Source organism: Uloborus diversus, chromosome 10, assembly GCF_026930045.1.
Source record: "Uloborus diversus isolate 005 chromosome 10, Udiv.v.3.1, whole genome shotgun sequence".
Taxonomy (NCBI): Eukaryota; Metazoa; Arthropoda; class Arachnida; order Araneae; family Uloboridae; genus Uloborus; species Uloborus diversus.
In genome coordinates, this window is record NC_072740.1 from 23,728,666 (window position 1) to 23,750,773 (window position 22,108).

Genomic DNA, 22,108 nt, shown 5'->3' on the forward strand with positions numbered 1-22,108 from the left:
GATGAGTCCATAACAAGGACGAAGTTGTAGTTTCTAAACGTCATAAACGGACTGTTGGCATATTATGTGGTTAAATCTGTTTTTTTCAAATGACAGCCGACAGGCCAACGTAGATCATTAAAGTTGGTTACGTACAGGCTTTTGTTAGAAAAATGGCAAAAAAATTAAATTAGAAGTAATTTCCTTTTAAGTGTTGGCATCGGCAAAGTGGTATAATTTCAACAATTTCAAAATTATTAAAGTCTGATAGCAAAATAATTTTTTAATGGAAAATTTCCAACTTACACTAATCGATCATAAATCCCGATTTTGTTAACATATACTCATTTGCGCATGGAGTAAAATATTACAAGAACTATAAATGAATATTACCTGATGTAAAACACAATAAAGAAAATAAGAGTTAGATTATAAGCATAAACATAATTATGGTAAAAACTAATAACATTTTAAATATTCGACTACATTCACTTAGTGAGAGAAATGTTAGTAAAATATCAGCATGCTAGTCATGAAGCGACATCGCCATTTTCAAAGCCACCCAGTGTAAAAAGGGTCTTCGGCCCAACTTTTCTTTTAGTTTATTTTTTCAGTATTAAAATAACTACTTTTCTTTAAAACTTTTCCTATGTATTCGAACCTGGTGGATGATACCGGGTATTTGAGTACTTACGAAATATTATTGGTTTACAGTCAAAATACAATTCTTTTGCATTGAATCATATGTGTTTTTAAATCTACGTGAAAAATAGTTTTTGATTCATTTATAAATACAGTGGAACCTCGTTTATCCGAGTTAATCCCCGTTAATCCTTTTTTCCGGATTATCCGGATCATATTTGTCGCATTAAAAAAAAAAACTGTGTTTATGTAGATAATTTAAAATTGAGCAAGAACATAACTATTAGTGCGCTGAACATTAGCTTTTTATTTTGATTATAAAATGAATTATAGTAGTTAACATACACCTCTGTTGATGAACTGCAATAATGCCTTTGGATTATCATTCTTCATTCAAATAATATTCGAACCAGAAGACAGTGATCGAATTCTTTGTTAGGAACGTTAGGATTCTCCGGATTTTCGATCATGCGAATTGCCTTTGGTCCCAGTCATTTTTCATTTTTTTGCATTTTTAACCGACTTCAAAAAGGAGGCGGTAATCAGTTCATACCGTATGTATGTTTTTTTTTTGTTTGTCCACTCACAGCGTCTCACCTAGTGAACCGATTTTGATGATTCTTTTTTTAATGGATAGGGGATGGCTCAACTTAGGTCCCATTACTTTATTTGACCATATTTGTTCCTTAGAAAAAAAGTTATGGGCAAAAAACAGTAAATTTCATGCAATTTCTCTATTAAATGATTAAATATGAAACCCATTGTTATAAAAGTTTGGTGCCATATAACAGAAACATTAATAGTAATTGTAATGATAATTTTGAATAAAGGCATCTCTGAAGCAAGCATCAAGTTTCTTTAGTGTCATTGCTCCATAGTGGGGGTAAACCTAACCTGGAAGCGAGGTGATGCAGTAATCAGGATCTGCCTAGCCTTCACAATACTACCAGGTTAGATTTACCTCAACTATACAGGATTGCATCACAAGCAACTTATATGCTGTGCAATGCAAATTAGTTTGGGAAAACGTAATATTTAAGCGGTTCTAATTAAATTAACACACAAATGAATTCCAGAGAGGAACAAAGATAAATTTTTAGTGCCAATCGCTTAAAGTTTAAGCGATTGGCACCTAAGCGTGCTTATAGTTTTCTTTCTTTTTTTTTTAGTATGGAGCATTTTTATGAAAACAATATGGTGAAGTTTCGTGATGGTAACTTCTTACTTTTACTGAAATACCTACATTTACACTAAAAAGAATGAAATAAAAAAATTTTGAAAAAAAAAAAAAAAAAGAACCGACTTCAAAATTGCTCTAAAAAGTGAAAAATAATTTTATTCTTTAAACACCATCAATAATACTTTTAAACATAATTTTTGAAGTTGGTGCAAAAACGATAGATAGGATCATTCTTAGCCATAACTCAACTACAACTATAAATTTAACCCAGGCCTAGTTTCTTCACTACCACAAACTAGAGCCGCTATATATATAGGGGCCTTACAACATACATTATGCATTGATGACAGCATATTTGAGCAACGATATAAATGTTTCATTCCAACTTTGGGTGATTTTCTGAAAAAAATATGAGCGGAGCATGGTTAAACTGGATTTTACTTTTTGTTTTTGCGCCAACTTCAAAAATTATGTTTAAAAGTATTATTGATGGTGTTTAAAGAATAAAATTATTTTTCACTTTTTAGAGCAATTTTGAAGTCGGTTCTATTTTTTTTCAAAATTTTTTGTCATCTATTGTACGTTATCTTTATTGTACAAGCTCGCTTATTTGGTCTCCGCTGAAAAAAAAAAGGCGCGAAAAAAACGTCTAACTAACAGTTTCCGATTGTTAGTATTGAGTTCACCACACATTTCTTCAAATATCTCGAAAACTAATTTCTGCAGATACTGCCATTTACCTGCACACTGCAGTAATAAAATGAATTGATATTTGAAGAGAGACAAAAATGCACAATGAAATTTTTCTCATGGATGAATTCAAAGATAGTTTTTTATGTAAGAGTTGTACTGCCGTAGAAAGGTAAAGCGAAGTATCTGCAGAAATGAATTTTTGAGAAATTTGAAGAAACGTGTTTTGAATTACCCTACTAACAGTATGGAAAAGTTGAGACTTTTTTTTTTTCGTGCTTTTTTTCAGCGTAAACCAAACAAGCAAGCTTGTACAATAAAGCTAGTAAAATAGATGACAAAAATGCAAAAAGATGAAAAACGAAAAATTTGCAGTTACTGCGCTTTACCTTCCCACGGCTTAGGGGATAACTTTTCAATTGAATAATTTTTTTAAGCATAATAAGCGAAGCTACTCGAAATGAGCAAAAAAGTTAAAGAAAACAAATCACCACAGTTAGCAACATCATTTCGGTACTTAATCAAAAGTTCATGTCCTGCGGTGCAGTGCGCAGATGATGCGTTTTCAGGGAGAGTTTTCAATAAGTTTAGCCCATTAACGTCCGACTTGATTTAAGCTTTCAGTTAAGTAAAATTCGTTTAAGTTTCTTTTTACGTATCAAAAATCTAAATATGTGTATTAGCTAAGTATGAATTTTAATCTTGACAGAATTTGCGAAATATAAACATTGGAAAGCAATATCTTAAGATGAAGTAAAACAGTCCTACAAATGTGACTCCGAGAAGCGTAAGGAAATTTCCTTATTAAGTTCAATATAGCTTAAATAGTACATAAAATAGATAAGTCATGCCTAAATAATAACGTTACCAAAAGTATTCACGCTCCAAAATGTCTCAAATGTAAACAGAATGAGCTGTCTGTATTTCGTTTTGATTGAAAGTTCTGAAACTAACCAGTATTCAAAATTCTTACATTGTGCTTGAACATAAAATAATTACCTGCACTGTTAAAAAAGCATTTGCTTAGAAATAAAAACATTTATCATCTCAATTTTTCCAAGCAGTTTTGACTTAGAAATAGTTAATGTCAAATTTAAATTCAAGTAAGCAGACCATCTCAAAAATAACGCATGAGCAGAAAGGAAAGCGGAAGTTGAATTTCTCACTGCAGATTTCTCCTTGTTGTGAAAAATACTTTTAGTTCCCAGTTTAAAGATTAACTGGGTGTAATTATAAAGTGTATCGGCTTCAGTTCGATTACGGACCGTCCAGGCTGTTTAAGCTCCCAAAGGGAACGAATAAGTCCATGGACTACTTAGCTTTGCAAGAATTACAGGCGAGCAAAATACCATACTCATGAATAGTACAACATGTGCTTATTTTTGAGACATTTGTATTCTCAAACCAATTCGTCATGTTTTCGAGGAACGTCTCAAAAAGAAACACATGTTGTACCATTCGTGAGTAGAGCGGTATTTCAAAAATGAGATCATGGTGAATCATTTTTTGAGAATAGGGTATATTTCAAAAGTAAGAACTCTTACTTTTCAGTTCTAAGCCAAATTGTTTCAGAGCCATTTTGAGTAAGTGATGTTTTCAAAAATAAGCGATTTTGTCTCAATTCTAAGAAACCTGTTTTAACCATGTGAAAATCAACTTATATTGTGATTTTCAGATAGTAATTCTTTTATGATATTAAAATGTCTCAAATATGAACAGAATGGGCGGTATGTATTTTGTTTTGATCGGAAGCTTGGAAACTAACCAGTATTCAAAATCTAACTTACATTGTGCTTGAACATAAACGATTTACCTGAAAATCAACTTATATTGCGATTGTTCAAAATTTAACTTATAATTGTGCTTGGACATAAAGAATCACTTGAAATTAAAAGGTGTGAGAGCTAATTCTTTTTTTGTTATATTATCTGCTTAATATTGGTAATATTTCGCAAGTGAAATAAACAACATCCCGATCGTATACAATAACTCGACATACTAATGGAGATATGATCTCGTGCACTTTGGGATCCTTTTTATTTCAGGACAGATTTTATGGTAAAAATCTAAGAATTAAACTTTTACTAGTGTATATTTATTGGTATTTAAATCAATTGTTTTTCTTTTATCAGGTGCTATTCAACTAAAAAACTGGAAGCCCCTGACGTTCGATCAAATCACAGAATCCCCAGAAGCTACGGTGGGAGACATTCTTGGTGAATTATCCACGGTAGCAACTCTTCGGATACGATTATATAGGTGAATATTTCGTAGCAATCTTTACTTTTCTATTATATCCTTAGTTACTCTGGCAAGTATTCTGACTGAGCTAAGACAAAGTCACATGTTTTTATATTACGGTGCCACGTTGTGAATTTTTTAAGGCCTCTAACTTTCATCTTATTGGAATACGAATTATCCTTTAATCATTGGTTGTTATTAAAAAATGTATAATCTCGAAATTTCTTTCTGCACTATAGTGAGCGCCTTGTTTTTGTTTTAATACAGTTGTATATTTTCTATTTTAGAAAATTCTGAAATTTTATTACTATTACCCCCTTTTAAAACTGATTTTTTTTTTCGGATTGTAAATTTAAGAACGGTGACTGGTTTTAAAGCAACAGAAACATGAAATTTTCTATCGTGTAATAAAAACTGCCTGTTTAAAGTAATATGCACACATGTTAGAAAAAATAGTTTTGCTACATGTATGTATATAACATAATGTATTATATATGCTATCGGGAATTAGTAACTTTGGTGATATTAGAAGAAGATCAGTTAAATCGCTTACTAGTCAACAAAAAATAGTTATACTTTAAAAAATGGGCTTTGAAAATTTTATTCATACTTTCCAAAATTATATTCATGCTGGCTTTTTTTTTTTTTTTTTTCGCTTTTTTATGTTATTCTTTTATTTTTTTATTCGTATATTTTTAAAAGATCAAATTGAATATGATTAGAGGAAATACTTCAGGTAATTGATACTTATTCGGGGTTCATAGTTAGAAATTTCGATTCCATAGTCCTATCAGGATTGCATTTGTTCTTCTTCCTTTAGAAAACTATAAATCATGAGGAAATTCCACTAGAAAGGTAATGAATGAATAAACAAGTTAAAATTATGAAAATTGTTTAGATGGTTCTCAAAATAACGGTCATTTATGCTTTAACCACAGATTTATATTTTTTAATGTGAATTTCCTATTAGAGTCATTTCACGGTATTTCGGAAAAATGTAGAGTAAGTAACATGACACTTTTTTTGCTATAACTATTTAAATTACTGTTAGATTTGCAAATTATTGTAATTTGAGTTTGTGTGCTGATAGGACAAGCTCAAAATAAAATAATGTGCTAATCAAATAGTAAATTAAAAAGTTACGGCAAAAAAAGTCATGTTACGGACCCTACATATTGCGTCCAAACTACCGTGAAATGACCCATTAATTAAAAACTGTTATCCTAATTGTAATACCCCTACAAAAGTACTACCCTCCCTTTCCTGTTTTGTTTAGCGTTAAATTATCATAAAAAGACCCTACCTTTAAAACTACATTAGGTTCATATTTAAAATCTCAAAAAGAAGTTGCTTTTTTTTTTTTTTAAATTTTTCTGTTACTACTGGCTTAACTATCTAGAAATATGTATTTCGAAAAATATTACATTTTCAGTGCAGTACGTAATCAAGGTTTTTCCTAATGAGCACTTTACTTATTAGTAAGAAAAAATTATGTATTTTATTTGTGAAATCTGCTATGAGGTTATTCCTATATGATAAGGTTTACAGAGTAAAATATTTTTTTTCCCTCTAAATGAGAAGTTAAGTCAATCGTTAATGCTCTGAGGGATTTGTTTCTGTCGTTCAGAGAATTATATTTAAGAAAAAAATTAAATCAGAATAGCTGTTTAATACTCCTGTTCTTCAAACTTTTCCTAAGATTTAAAAATAAATAAATAATTTTTCATACAATGCAGAGTAGATGTATTTTAACTTATTCCGTTTTTCAGAATTTAGATGAGATTTCAGCCGACATTAATTTATTGTGCTTAACTGTGAGTGTAAAGTTATATAATTACTTTCATTAGTTACTTAGTTTAAGTTTTTACTTTACTAAGTATTAGTTTACTTTCATTAGTTCATTTTGTCACAGTTAAATATTTCTCAATTCTATAGTGAAAAAAAATTAATCTCTAATGTTTTTTTAGGTATCTTAGAAACAACAGGTATTAATTTTAATAACCGTTTTGGATTAGGTCTTTTTTAATGTTAATGCAAAATAGTTGATTTAAGCTTTCTGAACAAAAATAAAGCTATTATTTGTTCAGATAATGCTAACTAATGAAAGGCATAAATTGTCTTGCGGTAAATCAACTTAGTTAGATGTAAAAACTGTCTTTTTTTTTTTTTTTTGTATAGTAATATATATATTATTTAATTTTTTTTTTACTCAACTGGAAACAGCTAAACAATTGAAATAAACTAAAATGTTTTACAAAAAAAAATTGGGAAGCTATTAAAAACACACACATAAATTGTCATTTAGACTTAACTAAAGGAGAAATCATATTAATATATAAAGTTGAAATTAAGTTTGAGACATGCTATTTTAAATATCTTTTTGGTTGTTTTTGTCTCAAAAGTGCACATTAGATAAAAATTAAAACCATCAGATTTTAGTATCTATAAATAAAACTGAAAATCAACGTTTTATTACATATTTAGATAAAAAATGGCAACCAACATGTAAATGCAATGTGAAGTAAAAAATATAAACCAGCATCTATTCGTTTCGTTTATCTTGCGCAGTGTGCATAGGAATCTTTTAAATCAGTTTAAAAAACATTACGACTATGAATATAACATCTAGTTTTACCGAAGTATTAACAACATTTAATGAATGATTGTTTAACTAAGCGAATGCGTTCCAATTGGCGAACTTATTTTCAAATTCACTGAATATGCGATAAAATTTACTTTTTTAGATGCGCTTGAAAGTAAAACAATTCATTTTTTAATTCAAAATGTGTAAATTAATTTCGGCAAATAAACGAAATATTTTTTTCTAGAATTTGAAAAGCCCAAGTATATTTTCCGTTTTCAAGTAATTACATTTATTTTGCGATAGTTATGTTTTGCTAAAATTAATAAGTGAAATTAAAACTAAAAAACTTGCCAAAAATAGCGAATTCAAACTTTCAAAAATGTTAGCAAAAAGAACGGAATAAACATATCCCATAAAAAAATATTTAAAAAACGATACAGTGGAATTCAAGTTTTTTTTTTTTTTTTTTTTTTTATCTGATCTCGTCTTTATTATTGCGAAGAAACTTACATTCACCGGCGAAATAAAAACGCAATAATAAAAACTAATCATATAAATAAAAAACGAGAATAGGAGATTTGAAATTAATTTCATACAAACAACTAATTATTATTGAATTTTAAATATTGTGACCCACGGTCGTCTAATTAACCTGAGTAAAAAAATAAACCCACTGCTGAGAAAGATGCTTAAAAAATACCACTCCGGATGCTTCGCTTATCATTGATACTGGAAAAAATACCAAAATTGAAAATGCTGCTAATTTTTTATCCATTGCAATCATACACGTAACGGAATTTCTTGTCTACGTCGAGCTCCCGATAGCTGGCATTCGTTTTTTAATTGAAAGTCAAAAGTTTTTTTTCCTTCACTGCTCTGTTTTTTATGATTTAATTTTTTCTCATGATGTTGATAGTCTCTTGTACTTCATTAAGAGCCAAAACTAAGATCGAGTAAGAAATCGCTTTTTTTTTACTTTCGTTTTATTTGATATTTTCATTGTTATTATGTAGTATCTTCTTTGCTTTTCTATTCCCTGGTTGACTATGTTTTTCTCGGCTGGTGAGAAAACTGTATCCTCGACTACTTTTTATAACTTTGATTTTTTTTACCGCCGACTTTTCCACGTAAAAAGCCTTTTTACGTTAATCATTACTTACATTATTTTTCAGTTTCCAATAGCAAAAGTTAGTGGTAGCTATTAGGAAGGGATTTTTTTTTCTTCTTCCTTTCCTCATCTAGGGTGGAAAATGAAGGTGGGATGGAATATATGCCGCTTTAAAGTAAATTTAATTGGGGAATATATTTAATAAAGAATTCTCTTTTTAGAAGAGGGGGGGGGGGGGAGCAAAAAATTCATAAGCTAAGAAAAGTGCTTCAGCGAATTCGCTCCATAGCGGCGAGCAGAAAATCTTGTGCGTTTTTCTAATAACTTTTGCTGCTTGGCTTAGGTGAAAATATTACTCGATACTCTGTATTATCTTTCTCAAATTAATTAGAGATTAAGCGCTGCCTGCCTGGAAGATTTTTTTTTTCCTTCTTACGTGGACTTCCTCCCCTGCCTCTTGGACTTTTTCAATTTAAATGCCAGTGAAGACGCTGACGAAAAAGTATTTGATGTAATTGTGATTTTTACGAACAATGGCTATTTGCCTACTTTCTTATAATTGCTAATGAGAAAGAAGGAAATAATGGAAATGGGCGTTAGAAAGTCTCCGGTATTTAAAAACCTCGTCTCCTGGACTATGCAAAAATGCGGAAACATGGGCTAGAAAACGGATAGTGAGGTTTACAATATTTTTCGTTATCTCAAGTGGAAAAAAAAATTGCGTATCAAGTTTTTATACTTGATTTTTCTGCATGTTTTATGTCTGAAGATGCATAGGATGAACTGTTTGGATGTATATTTGTTCGTTACAATTGAGACAAAGTGTTAACTTCGTAGTCGAAAAGTGTAGTATGCTTTGACTTGGTAGTATTAATCCAAACTACGTTTAGTTTTCAAAATTATTTCTTGTATGCAAATATTTTTCCTAAATGCAATTTTATGTGTTTATTTAAAATGCATTTTGAACGGTAGGTGAGTTGGGCGAAATAGGACAATTGCGTTTATGACGAAATAAATGTGCAAAATTATTTCTTGCTTGTTCAGTAGATGTAGCAGCTTTTGACACTTGTTTGATTCTAAACTATAGTGCCTAGAAAGAGTAGTGTGCCGATCGACGGACAAAAAGTGAGGTCAGATCTGCGGAAAATGCAGATGGCGCTGCGCCCAGGGAGAACGCTATGTTTCTCAATCAGGCTCGTTTTAAATGGGCGATTACATGCTAATTTCGCTGCTTAAAAGCCCCGTTTTTCGGATCGAATTTTTTTCAACGTAAAAGATAGATTCTCGAACATGTTCTGTATGTGCCAGGGGTGTTAATTTATTTTTCGAAGCCGCACTAACATTACATTACTCCTTTTTAATGGATGTAGTACACTATACGCTTTTAAAGCGATTTTTTTGAAAATAATTTATTAAAACTTTAGCACTAGTTTGTTAGCAATAACGGTTTTGTGTTTTACTTAATTTCGTCAGATATTTCATTACAGCAATCGGCGTGACCTTTCATCGTTCCTGGAGAGAAAAAAAGGAAACTGGATAGTAAAATTTGTCAAAAGAAGGTTTTCGAAGAACTGCATGTCTCTTATTTCCTTATTAAAACTTCTTCTGAATTATTTCAGCGAATTAAAGTATCATTTGCTAAAATATGCAATCTAAACTTTAAAAATTGATATAAAATAAGGAAGTTAGTAAATTTAGAATTACGATTTAAATTAAAAAAAATAATAATAGTTTGGCAGTTTTTAAAGGATTTTGGCTCATTATGAGGCTTATTAATTCTTTAATATGGCTTATTAATTTAATTTGGCTTATTAATTTAATTATTTTACTAAAGGGGGGGGGGGTATGGCTCTGTTTATGCCATTCACGTTTTTACAAAGAGTGCTTTAAAATGATTAAAGTCTCATTTTTGGGGGGATAACATTTCTGAGGGGTGGGGAGCTTCGTAAAATTTAGGGATGGGGATGGGTTGCGCGTTCACTCCGGGGGATGGGGGGCACCCAAAGCGAAACCATCTGCAATTTTCGAAATCTATAGGCCATCTCGGAAAGTAAATGTTCCAGTAATTAATTTTAATAATAGCAGCTGAAGCTAAAACAGGGAAGCCAAGGTGGGGCAGGGGGTGCAGATTAAACCATCAAAACTTTTAGAGGTGTTTAAAAACTATTTAAGTGTCATTGAGGATTTTTTTTTTGGTGCGGTGGAGCTTCGTAAATTGTGGGGGGAGGGGGCACACTAAAGCTAAATCTGCGTATTTAAATCTGCAATAAGAAAAGCTATCGGGCACCTCGATAAACCAGCGATTCGACCAGTTTACCCTTAGCTGCACAGGGGTGCCGAGGAAGGGGGGGGGGGGTATGGCGCAGACTACATTTTTGAAATTTTTAGAAGAAATCAAAGAGTTCCATTTATTAAGATTTTCCTCGTCTTCGGGAACTTTGAAAAGCGAAAAGTTTTCTTTGCATGATGTGTGGCCACTTTTGCACGCTGGTATAAAACAAGGTGTAGCTTTTTTTCTCTTAATAATCGACTTTGTTGTATCCATTAAAATATTTTAAAACTCTTTCATAATTTTTTTACGAAATGCGGAAAAACAACATTAACGCATAACCGAATTATATAACTAAATCTCGCATCAACTAACGTAAACTCCGTCAAAAGTGGCGTGCTTCCTAACCGCACTGCCCTCTTGCGGATTGCCGAAAGTTCGTCTTCAAGCAAGTTCGTTCTTCGCGGGGAAAATAGCGGCGGTCGGCACACGACTCTTTCTAGGCACTATATATTCTAAACTACTAGATTTACTACACAAGCAAGAAATAATTTTTTTTTTTTTTTTTTTTTTTTTCCGGCATAAATCCAGTTCTCCATTCGTTTCGCCATCCTATTCCTCTTAACTCTTCCCTATGCATTAGAAGCAATGCATTGATTTTACTTGACACTTGTTTGCTTTTGTTAAATTTGACAATCGTTGAGTCCTTTTTGCTCTATTTTTTAATTTTTTTCTTATCTTAAGAGTCGAATCGTTGGCAATTAATTTGATTAAAATTGGGATTTGGTTATATATATATACAATCATTGTATTATTTATTCTGCTTTCTGTCTTAATAGTAAAATTATTAACTCTTGATTTGATTGAAATTCACTTGGCAAAATCGCTAGCTTATATTTGTCATAAATCTCCATTTCCGCTCATTAAACTCCAATGTCTTTTTAAATTTCAAAACACAAGCAATTTCCATTGTAATTAGTATCATTTTTTAAACATTTCTTTTCAACTTGCTGTCCTCAACTAAACAGCAAGCAAGTCACGCAGTGTTTTTCATAACCTGAAAAGTAATAAAATGCATATAACGCACTGCTGTGCATGCAAGTCGGACCATTTATGAAAATATTAAGGTTTAATGTAGTTGTTATAACAAATACTTTTCTCCCTGTTTCTTTCATTTTTAAACCTTTGATTGTAGCGAAGTTAGCTTGGTTAGCTGCTGGCTTTTAGCTTTGGTACTAAACTCAAGAAAATTTTAAATATGAGATAATAGCTCAGTCAGTGTTGACAGAATTAGTCATTTTTGGATAGCTAATATTCTTTCTTAGCTGTATTGTCCAAATAAAAGTTTTAAATATTCAAGTTCAAATGTAAGCATTGAGAACATGAAAAACGAGTTTAAGGCACTAAATTTAGCGCTCTTTTAAAATATGCTGCTCTGACATTTTTTTTGAAAGCGTTATATTTGTGGTGACTTAACTGTTTTTTGCGTTGTCATTAATTTTATCACGCAAAATAATAACATCCAATGTTTTTCTAATCGCTCTTAAATTTTCACTGTTAATATTTTTTTAATAAATAACTCACTGTTAGTTAAACCTATATTCTGATGTGCGAAATAAGAAAACATAAAATGGAAACCTTGTCGTTGTGATGGTGATAATTTTCTATCTTATTTTCTGGTTTTATAAACTGAATATAACATCAAAACTGTGTTATTTTTATGGAAATGTAAATGTTTCAACTATGTTTTCTTGATTTCTGAATATAAGACATCGATGATGATTGCACCAAACTTTATATATTTATACATTCATTATTGAATATGAATATTAAAAACTTTGTCAATTAAAGTCAAGTCAATTATTTTAGATCCGAATCTTCCCAATCAGATGTCTTAAAGGTGTGTTCTTTTAATTTAAACTTGATGATTTATTTCGAATAGTATTAATGGTATTCATTTCTTCTAATCGTTTTGTATGCTACTTGTTCATAACTGTAAGGAATTTTTTTATGAGTCTATCAAGGAATTCTCTCATTCTTCCTTGTAGGACAAAAATTAATAAATTAATTTTATGAATATCACTAATATTCTCGGAAGTTTAATAATTTCAAATACAGTTGGAAACGTTGTTGGAAAAAGTCTTATCCAAAGTACCAAAATTTTGAAACAAATAGTTCACCTAACTCATTAACTATTATTTGAGAAATTTATGCGAAATTTCTATTACCTACTTTGCTGCAGATTTTTTTTCATTGTTTAGTTATTTATTTTTAATTAATTATCCACTCACAGAAACAAAACACACATGAAATGCAAAAAAAAAAAAAAAATGCACAACGACGTACAATTTGTAGCTTTTTCCTTTATTTTCTGTTTTTCTTTACAAAATGTGTTTTAGTATGAGGAAAATTTCTGTGAGAGACTTTTAATGATGACTTTAGATATCAAGTAACTGTAAAATTAAGAACAAAGTGTTTTGAAGTTGTTTGGGCTACAGTAAAAATGAATTAATGAATTAAACTATGTGCAAGTAGCATTCAACGGTTATGTTATTTTAATTCAAATATAGTGCTGAGGACAATCCAAGATTTCTTTCCAAGTAAGTTTTATTTCTAACTGCTTTACTCTGGATCAGTGTTTCTCAGAAAAAAAAAAGAAAAAAAGAACTCGGTGTTTGATTTAACTGTGTAGTTTAATTCCTAAATATGTAAAGATTATTACGCTGCAGAGTATTTGAGTAAAAACCTCATGATTCTGTAACATCAGTTCATGCTGTAATCAAATCAAGCCAAATCATGTATTAAATTAGCACAAAAAAAAAAAAAAAATAGGAGTTATACACCTGTGTCATTTTTCGACTTATAGAACATACAATGTACACCACGTAGTGTTGCTTGTACATTTTATGAGTTACAGCTCACTATTACTTTATATTGTGTTTTTAAACTTGACCTGATATCAACACATAAGTTTCACTCTTGCTCATTGTAATTTGAACGTACCTACACCAATTCATCCCAACTGGGCTCTGCGCTGCATCATGAATTTGACATGATCTCCACACTATAAGGTTTTTTTTATTTTTCATTTATTAATTTTTTTTACCCTTGTCGTCAATGTTCTGTACAAAATTTACAACATGGCTCTCTTTCCATATAGTTTCAGACAAAGAAAGCAGTAAATCTCACTAACACACATAGAAAATTGAAAATGTTCATTTTTTTCTCTCTCTCTCATCTAACTTAAAAATTTAATTGGTTATGTTAGTTACGAAATAAATATATTATCGGTACCCCAATCAATGTTTGTTTTTTATTTTTTTCTCCCCAAATTATCCGCATTTGAGCTAGCAGTTAGGAAATCATTTGGGCTAAAAAAAACCTAAGATTCATTTAACATTAATGTAGTTTTAAAGCGTCCGGATAATTGATAACTGCCTTTCCTACGAGGGCAGGGCTTGTTGGTATGATATGGGCAAAAAGTTTACTTATGGTTTGAAAGGGATGTTACCAGTTAGACGTTTGAGAAACACTGTTCCAGACAAAAGACATCTGGTCGATGGGTTGATTTGGATCTAAAAACTTGCATCAAACTTGGCCCGCGCGTTGTTTTCCTTTCCCTTCTTTTTGTTTGTCTTGGCACTTTTCTTAGGTATTTGAATGTATAGCGAATCACATTTCATGTTGAGTGATGTTTGGATTTTTGGTTTATTTACGCAGTCGGCCGAAGCAACACGGTGCCAATGACGTTAAAGAAAAATTGTTACAAGTTCTCTTGGCCCAATCACAGAACTTATTGATCAGTTCCGGTTGCCCCATCGACCAGGTGAGTGTGAGTGTCAGGTTTTTGTCTCAATTAGTTCTCTTGCATCTCTTAGATTGTATATGCAACGTAAAATGTCCATGGGGTACCAATGAAGACGCCATAATGGTCCTCGTACCTTGATAAAGGCTCTCATGAACATTATGCGTTGCGTGGAAGTGAACAATTATCACTAATAAAGGTGAGTCCCATTCTTTATCATCAAACCAGCTCTTGAAGAGTTTGGACTCAAAGGATCGGGCTTAGTCTGTTCCCTAGAACCCCCTAATTAACAATCTTGCACATAGTAAGAAATTTGATCGTACAAAATATGTACAATAGCGTTTCTTTGGTAAGTAGTACAATTTTTACACCATAGCTATCTGCTTCAACATGAAATTGATCAATGGAGTGTTTTTTTTTTATTTTTTATCGAGTTAAAACTCCAACAATGATTTTAGACGGCTAATAAATGTAATTTGTTTGTCCCCTCTCGCTTATGTCTTGGAACTAACTTTTATTTTTACACCAAAAATTTTCTCCCATGGCGTTTTCATTTTGTTTTCAATAATTTCAGGTGTTAATTTTCAAATTGTACCTTTTTTTTCGCGACATTTTCATAAGAACTGAGAAGGAAAATGTTTTCCCCATAATTGTAGTTGTTTCCTTCTAAAAAAATATATATTTATTTAGCCGTTCTATATAAACCATGTGGGGGTTTTTAGGAAACTTCACGCTAAGCTCCGGGTAAGTTCAGATGCTTATTGCTAAAAATATTGTTTATTACAGTATTTATAGTGTGCAATTGTTTGTACTGTTTTATATTTCTCGGATACATTTTATCATCTTTGAAATGTTCTCACCCGTGAAAATTATCAAAACAATATATTGCTTCTTATAACATTTTCGAGCTTCTTTTTAACTACTAGATGGTGAATAAGTTTTAGTGGCACTTCGCGCGACTTCCGAAATCCAAGAACATCAAGTTAGAAGTTCATATTTTCATCAGGTAAAAGAAATGAAGAAAGACTATATGAAGTGCAACTATACAGTATATATTTTACTACAACTTCTTTATTTTGCGTGCATACTGATTTGTAATTGATGTAAATATATGCTAGAATTTAGAAAAAATATAATTTCAAATTTATAGCTTTTCCAATGGGTTACCATTTTTAAGAAAATATGCTAAAATTTTATAACGTTAATATTTTATTTTTCTACCTGCTGAATTAAATTTTTTGCAGTTTTAAAAGTTCATTGTGTTTCTATTTAGCAATTATGATTTTCTTTGTTAATTTATCACTTCAGAATAGGTTTAAAAAAATGAAAGAAAAAAACACTTGATTGGAATCAGGTGTTTGAACTACCTTTTACGCTACCTCATTACTAAATATATAAACATGTAAAATTTTCTAACTACGTTTTAAATAACTGCGCAGTACTATCTAAGAGTTCCCGATTTATTTATTGTCAACGTCCCTTATGTTAAATATCTATTTTTATTCCAGGGAAAAAACTTCAGACACAAGCAATTTTACCGTTCTTTCTTACATTCGAAAAACGAGCTAATTCGTTCATTCATCAATTATACCACTGCTGTCAAAAATGTCTTTTATATATATATATATATATATATATATATATATATATATATATATATATAAACTAAGGATTAAATCAGATTCATAAGGCAATTATTTAAAAGTCATGAGAAATGGTTTTAAAAAAAATGGTTTCCAGATAATTTTTAACGTATTTTTCCACATATGCTTAATTGTAAACTTTGATGGGCGCTTTTGATCTGTTACATCTAATAGCTACTTGCAATTATCCATAAATGTGTGTATATGTTTTAAATAGTGTCAAATCTTAAAAATGGAATCATCTGTTAGATTTTTAGTGTGATATTTTCCCTATAGAGTCAAGTAGTTGGTGTTAAATCTTTTCCTACCTATCCCTATTGCTCTATTTTGCTAAATCAAATGTATGGGCAAACATGTGTATCCTTCAATATTTCGTTACACTTTGATGTGGCTGTGACCACCTACCCTCCATTATTAGGAACATCATTCTTAATTAATATTATTTTTTAAGGGTATAAACGCGAAGGAACATTAACGTATCCTGTTACATTATGATTTGTAATTTCAGGTAGTTTATGAACGGCCGAAAGATATCGAAAAGTAATTTAAAGTTATTTTATGTATGTATTTATACATATAGTTATAATTGCTAAGAGAAAAGTTTTTTTTTTTTTTTTTTTTTTTTGTGCGCGTTAAATAGGTAGCTCGTAAAGAGAGCATCAATTTTTGACGATGAAACGAAAGTGCAACTCTTCTCTAAGTGATACAAAGACGAAATTTCTGTCGACTCACACTTTCTTGATAGAAGTGATCCTTGTTTCAATATAAATTCCAGACACAGAAGAAGTCGCATTCTTATTCGGAACTTAAAGTAAAAAGGATCATTAAAAAAAGTACCCCCATGTTCCGCATTCAGCATTTTTGCAGGATTCGCATCCAGCATTTTCATTTATTATCTGTGCGCATTCTTCTTTAGCAAAGTTTTTATTTTGTACTTTTTGTCCACCAGGTAGCAACGACAAGAGTTGAAGTAGCTGCTGCGGATCCCCAATCCTCTTAATGATTTCCTTTTTTCGCAGCGCACGCGTGCGGGGGCATTAGTTTGCGTAGTGCACGCATGCATACACTTGGAAGGCCCACCCCTGTGGAAAAAGTTTTTCTTTAATCTATTGAAATTCCTCCCCCGACGAGTGTGGGCCTTGAAGTTTTTTCTCTTCGCTCCATCCCTCCGCTCATGTGCCCAGTGTTGTGAGAAATGAGCTCAGTGCTCAGGCCCTGTGAAATCCGGCGCGTGTTCCCAGTGCCCGGACCGTCGATAAGCCACGGTCCGGGATCTGATTGTTGATGTTGGGATTACCGGGTGCCGCCAGTGCATCATGAACGAGGATTAAGTCCCCCTCTCTGGGAGTTTGAGAAAAAGAAGACTTCTTCTCCGAGACTTGATATGCATGAGTGGGCCCGATGCACCTATTGGCAAGTGTGCACTAATCACAAAGAATTAGACTGTTGTGCGGGAGTGATTGCTTGCTATGATTTGTCAGCAACTTGCTCCGCAGCTGACTAAGCCTTTCAAAGCGCGTCTTACGGACTTTTTCTCCACTTTCTTTGCTGCCTATTTCGGGGAGACGACGGAAAAAAAACTGTGTACTTAACTTCTTTCACATAAATTACTGTCATAACGCATAAAGCCGTTGTCGCGAAGAAAGTCGAGAATTGTTCAGCACAGAGAAACTTTTCTTTCTCAGTAATGTTCTCGCCTAGTAATTGTTTGTAACGCAACTCTGCACTCGTCCTAGAGACGCGCCCTTGTCTTTTCCCGCTATAGATTTATAGAAAGTGTCACGAAGCATACTGCTCCAGAGATAAAATATTTTACACTCGTTGCGCTTCGCAGAACGCAACTCGTCCAAAGCTTATTTACTCCCTACTGTACTAGGACTTGCTTTTTTCTTAAGCTCCTAGTTATTTCGGAGGAAAAAGATTCTCTTTTCTTCCACTCTTTGCTCCCAGAATGCAAGCTTTTTAACTGCATCAACTGAATGAAACTTAATTTCGACGATATTACGCTATCTTGAGCATGTCTGTGCATACTCCAGCTTCCTACAGATGTTGATCGAAACAAACTCTTTATTTAAAGATTTCGAAAATATTTTGATTTCTAGAATTTTCTCTCTCATCGGGTGCTAGGAATTTAATCCGAAGGGAAAAAAGGGGCATCACCTAGACCACCTAAGCTAAAGAATAAATTGGTGACTCTGACGGTAACGATCGTAATGTGCTGAAGCGCTTTATACGATTCAAACTAAATTCTGGTCTTTAATCAACGCAAATGGGTTTTTCAATTTTTTTTGTTAGCTTTTATTAGACGCAATCGCTCTAAGGAGAAAGAATTTGCAGATGCTTCTTTTTTCATCATACCTGAATAAATTTCTTAGTTTACTGAAGTTCTGTCTTAGTTTTAAGCTTCTGTGCGAGATATTTTTGACATATAAACTGGTTATAATTAAATTACTCTATTAAAGTGTTTTTTCAACAGAAGTTTTTATAACAGTTTTCATTAAATTAAAAAAATATATATATATTTTAATATGTTTTGTAGGTTATGTTTGAAAATTAAAAACGGGACCTATTGTAAGAAATAAGCAAAGTATTTGTTGCACAACATTTTTTTTCATGAAATAAATTAATGAATTACAGAGAAGACGGTAATAATAAAGCTTCAATAGCAATTGCTTTATCATATTTTTTTATCAAGTTGTTTCTTCTTGCGTTAATGTTTTTTTTTCCTTTCATTATTTGTTTACATTAGTAAATTCTGATGTGAACATACATTTCTTTAAAATTTTAACACATGAGTGGAAAAGGAAAGGAATTTTGAAAAAAAAAATGGAATTTCTCTGGACCATGGTTTTCTCTAGTTGTATTCTTTGAAAGTTAAAATTTTTCAAAAACTTAGAATTGTTTTCTTCTTGCAACAGCGGCAAAGTACTCTATAATACTTGACGAAAAGTCTTACATTTCAGCTCAGTATAAAAATATTGCATAGTTTTTAACCATAGTTTTTAAACTTCGGTTGCATAGTTTAGAAATTTACATTGCTTAATTTGGCTGTTGTTGTTTACAAATGACAGCTTTTCAATACGAACAAGAAACATAAAATCAAATAAATTTGGGCACTTGATTCCATCGTTTACTTCTACCGCACAAAGAGAATGAAGATACAAGACTTATTTCCACTTTAGTGCGCAATGAAATATTTTTTCTTTCTATTAAAAAATTTAAGTTTTTCAACCATTGTGTCTTGATTGTATTACTGATCTGTAAAATATCATACATATTGTTTAATATTTTTAATTGCAAACGAGACATTTGAAGCATTAAGAATTTGCGTTTCAACGCATTTTTATTCTGGCTTTTTCTTTTCTTATTATTTGCATGTTTAAATGTAGGCGAACGTGGGGAAAAGTGAAATAGTTAAGAACCTAGTTTTTTTTTCAAAATGAACACTTTGGGAATTTTGTACTGAAAATTACGATACATAATGATCAAACAATATATTTTACAACAAAACTTGCATTGAAACATTCTTTTTGGCAGTAAGTTTATGCCTCAAAAAAAGTGAACATTTTTCATCTTTTTTTTCATGGGACAAAGTGAAAAATGATTTTTTTCCCCCTAATGAAATGTTTTCTATACCATCATTAAAGAAATTGTTTATCAAATAAACGGGTTAATAAATGTATGAATAAATAAATGAAAAGAAAGTGAAAGAATAGACGAAAATAAATAAATAAGTGAATAAAATAGTGAATTAAAAATAAGTGAATGAATGAATAAATGAAGGAAATTTTAAATGAAGGAATGTAAATGAATTAATAAATAAATGAAAAGAAAATGAAAGAATAGACGAAAATAAATAAATGAGTGAATAAAATAGCGAATTAAAAATAAGTGAATGAATGAATAAATGAAGGAAATTTTGAATGAAGGAATGTAAATGAATTAATAAATAAATGAATGCATGAGTGATTTGGTAAAAGACTGAATAACTCAATGATATGTACTATTTCACTTTTCCCCGCATGGATATGCCCAATTGTACAAAGCATTTACAATACAAAGAAGCTTAATATTTAGCAAATAAATACTGCACTGAATATTAGAAGATCTCAATTAATATTTCAAATGTTAATAACGAGATCTATTATTTAATACCAAAAATGTGTTTTGTCTTTCGACAAAATATTACACTATGCGTATCAACTTTTGAAAATTGCTGTATTATCATACTCTTTGATTTTCAGAGGGATTTTTTTCTTGATTGGAAAAGATTACATGTGTTACTACATAGTTAAAGCATTACTAGATAGGTTGCGCGAAAAGCAGAGTAAATATTTCACCATTTCACTTTGCTCCACATTCCCTTACGTTTGCACATTTTTTTTTTCTCATCTTTCATAACGAAGCTTGCAACAGTTTCTTTGAAATCAAAACATGGATCTGAGATCTTAGTTTGTCTCCTGGTTATTTTCAATTCATTTTTGTTAAAACCTTTCCCAACTCTTTTTCATGATTCAAATATTACCTCTCTGTTCTGTTCTTGTTCATTCTAACTTCAAATTTTCTTTTTCTCTCTCCCTCCCCCTCCCCGCTTAAAATGTTGTCTATTTTGTATGCATGGTTTTTTCCTCTCTTCTTGATTTTACCTTTAAATTACTACTTCTGCTAGCGTTGTTACTTTAAGAAATGTGAAGCCCGTACGGTTTATTGAATGAAGGAGTTAAATAATTCCTGAAAGGAAAAGGGTTTGAAAATGTGTGAGATCAATATTTCGTGTTATTATAAATGTCTCAATTGAAGGAAGAAACGAAAGTAATGAGAAATTTTTAGCTTTTTAGACGATCCTTCATGAGCATGATCACTTGCACAAACGCCAAATATTTGATGAAATAAAATTTATTATTAGTCGTAGCATCAAGTCTTTAGTTATAATAATAAATAAAAACCTTTCAAAATGCTTCTGGCACCATTCCTGCTGATTCTTTTGTAAAATGTCCCCTGAATCCAAATCTGACAACCGTCCCCCCCCCTCCCCCCCCCCCCCCCCCCTTTTTAGAGATAACATAATCCTATTTTTTCGATTTTTGAGTTTCATACCCATCATTTTGATTTAGAGGCGAAGGTAGCGTTATTTTAACCATGAAAATTCTTCTGAAAAGGGGCTAGAGAGGTGAAAAGTCCAAAATCATGAACATTTGAGGCAGTGAGAAGCAAACGGATATAAGTGGACTTTTTTAAGTTTTGAGTAAAATGATTTTAAATATAACGTCTTAGGTAGGCTTTCATTGATTTTTTTTTTTACAAATCATGCTGTATAGCAGCAAGTACCAGGACTACTTGTAATATCTCTTGCCCAAAGACAGAGGAGAGGTTCCTCTACTTTTTGTACTGGTTATCTCGAAATTTTTAATTTTGTCACTTACATCCCTTTGCTTCTCACTTCCACATTTGTAGTATGAGGGGACATTTTGGCGGTATTCCCCCCAAATTACTTTTTAAAAAAAATATCAAAATGGATTTTTTTTCGATGCGTTTGTTTTTCATTTTTTTCACTCATTTTTCGGTGTAAAACCAGAGTATCGGCCTCGTTTCTATGAGTCCCATATCCGAAAAAATTTCACGTTGTACATTGCATGCCGCATACTAGTCACATGTTCAGTAAAGAAACTTCCCGTATTTATATTTATTCAAGTTCTATTCACAGATGAGATATAATTAAAATTAAAAAATCAAATTAAGTATGCTTATAGTATTAATGTATATTTATCTGTCTGGAGACGCAGTGCCTCCATTATTTATCACTTTTTTATGTATTAGTTTAGTGCAAAACTTGGAGGCTTTTTTACTTTGTATGCCAAACAATTTTGATTATTCATCTAAAAAATAAAGTCTATAGCCTTCACCTATCATGCATTTTATATTTTCTTGATCATGTTATTGGTCAGTGCAAAAGAGCTGCTTTTTTTT

The 22,108-nt window shown here is 31.4% G+C and overlaps 1 protein-coding gene across 1 annotated transcript in view; it reads left to right on the top strand.

Annotated features, from left to right (window-relative positions):
- LOC129231586 (uncharacterized) overlaps positions 1 to 22,108 on the top strand; it is a 270,695-nt gene that overhangs the window by 229,359 nt on the left and 19,228 nt on the right. Inside the window, exons 4-5 of the mRNA XM_054865943.1 lie at positions 4,624 to 4,750; positions 14,414 to 14,525. Of these exons, the coding sequence (XP_054721918.1) occupies positions 4,624 to 4,750; positions 14,414 to 14,525 (239 nt within the window). The remainder of the gene's footprint in view (positions 1 to 4,623; positions 4,751 to 14,413; positions 14,526 to 22,108) is intronic.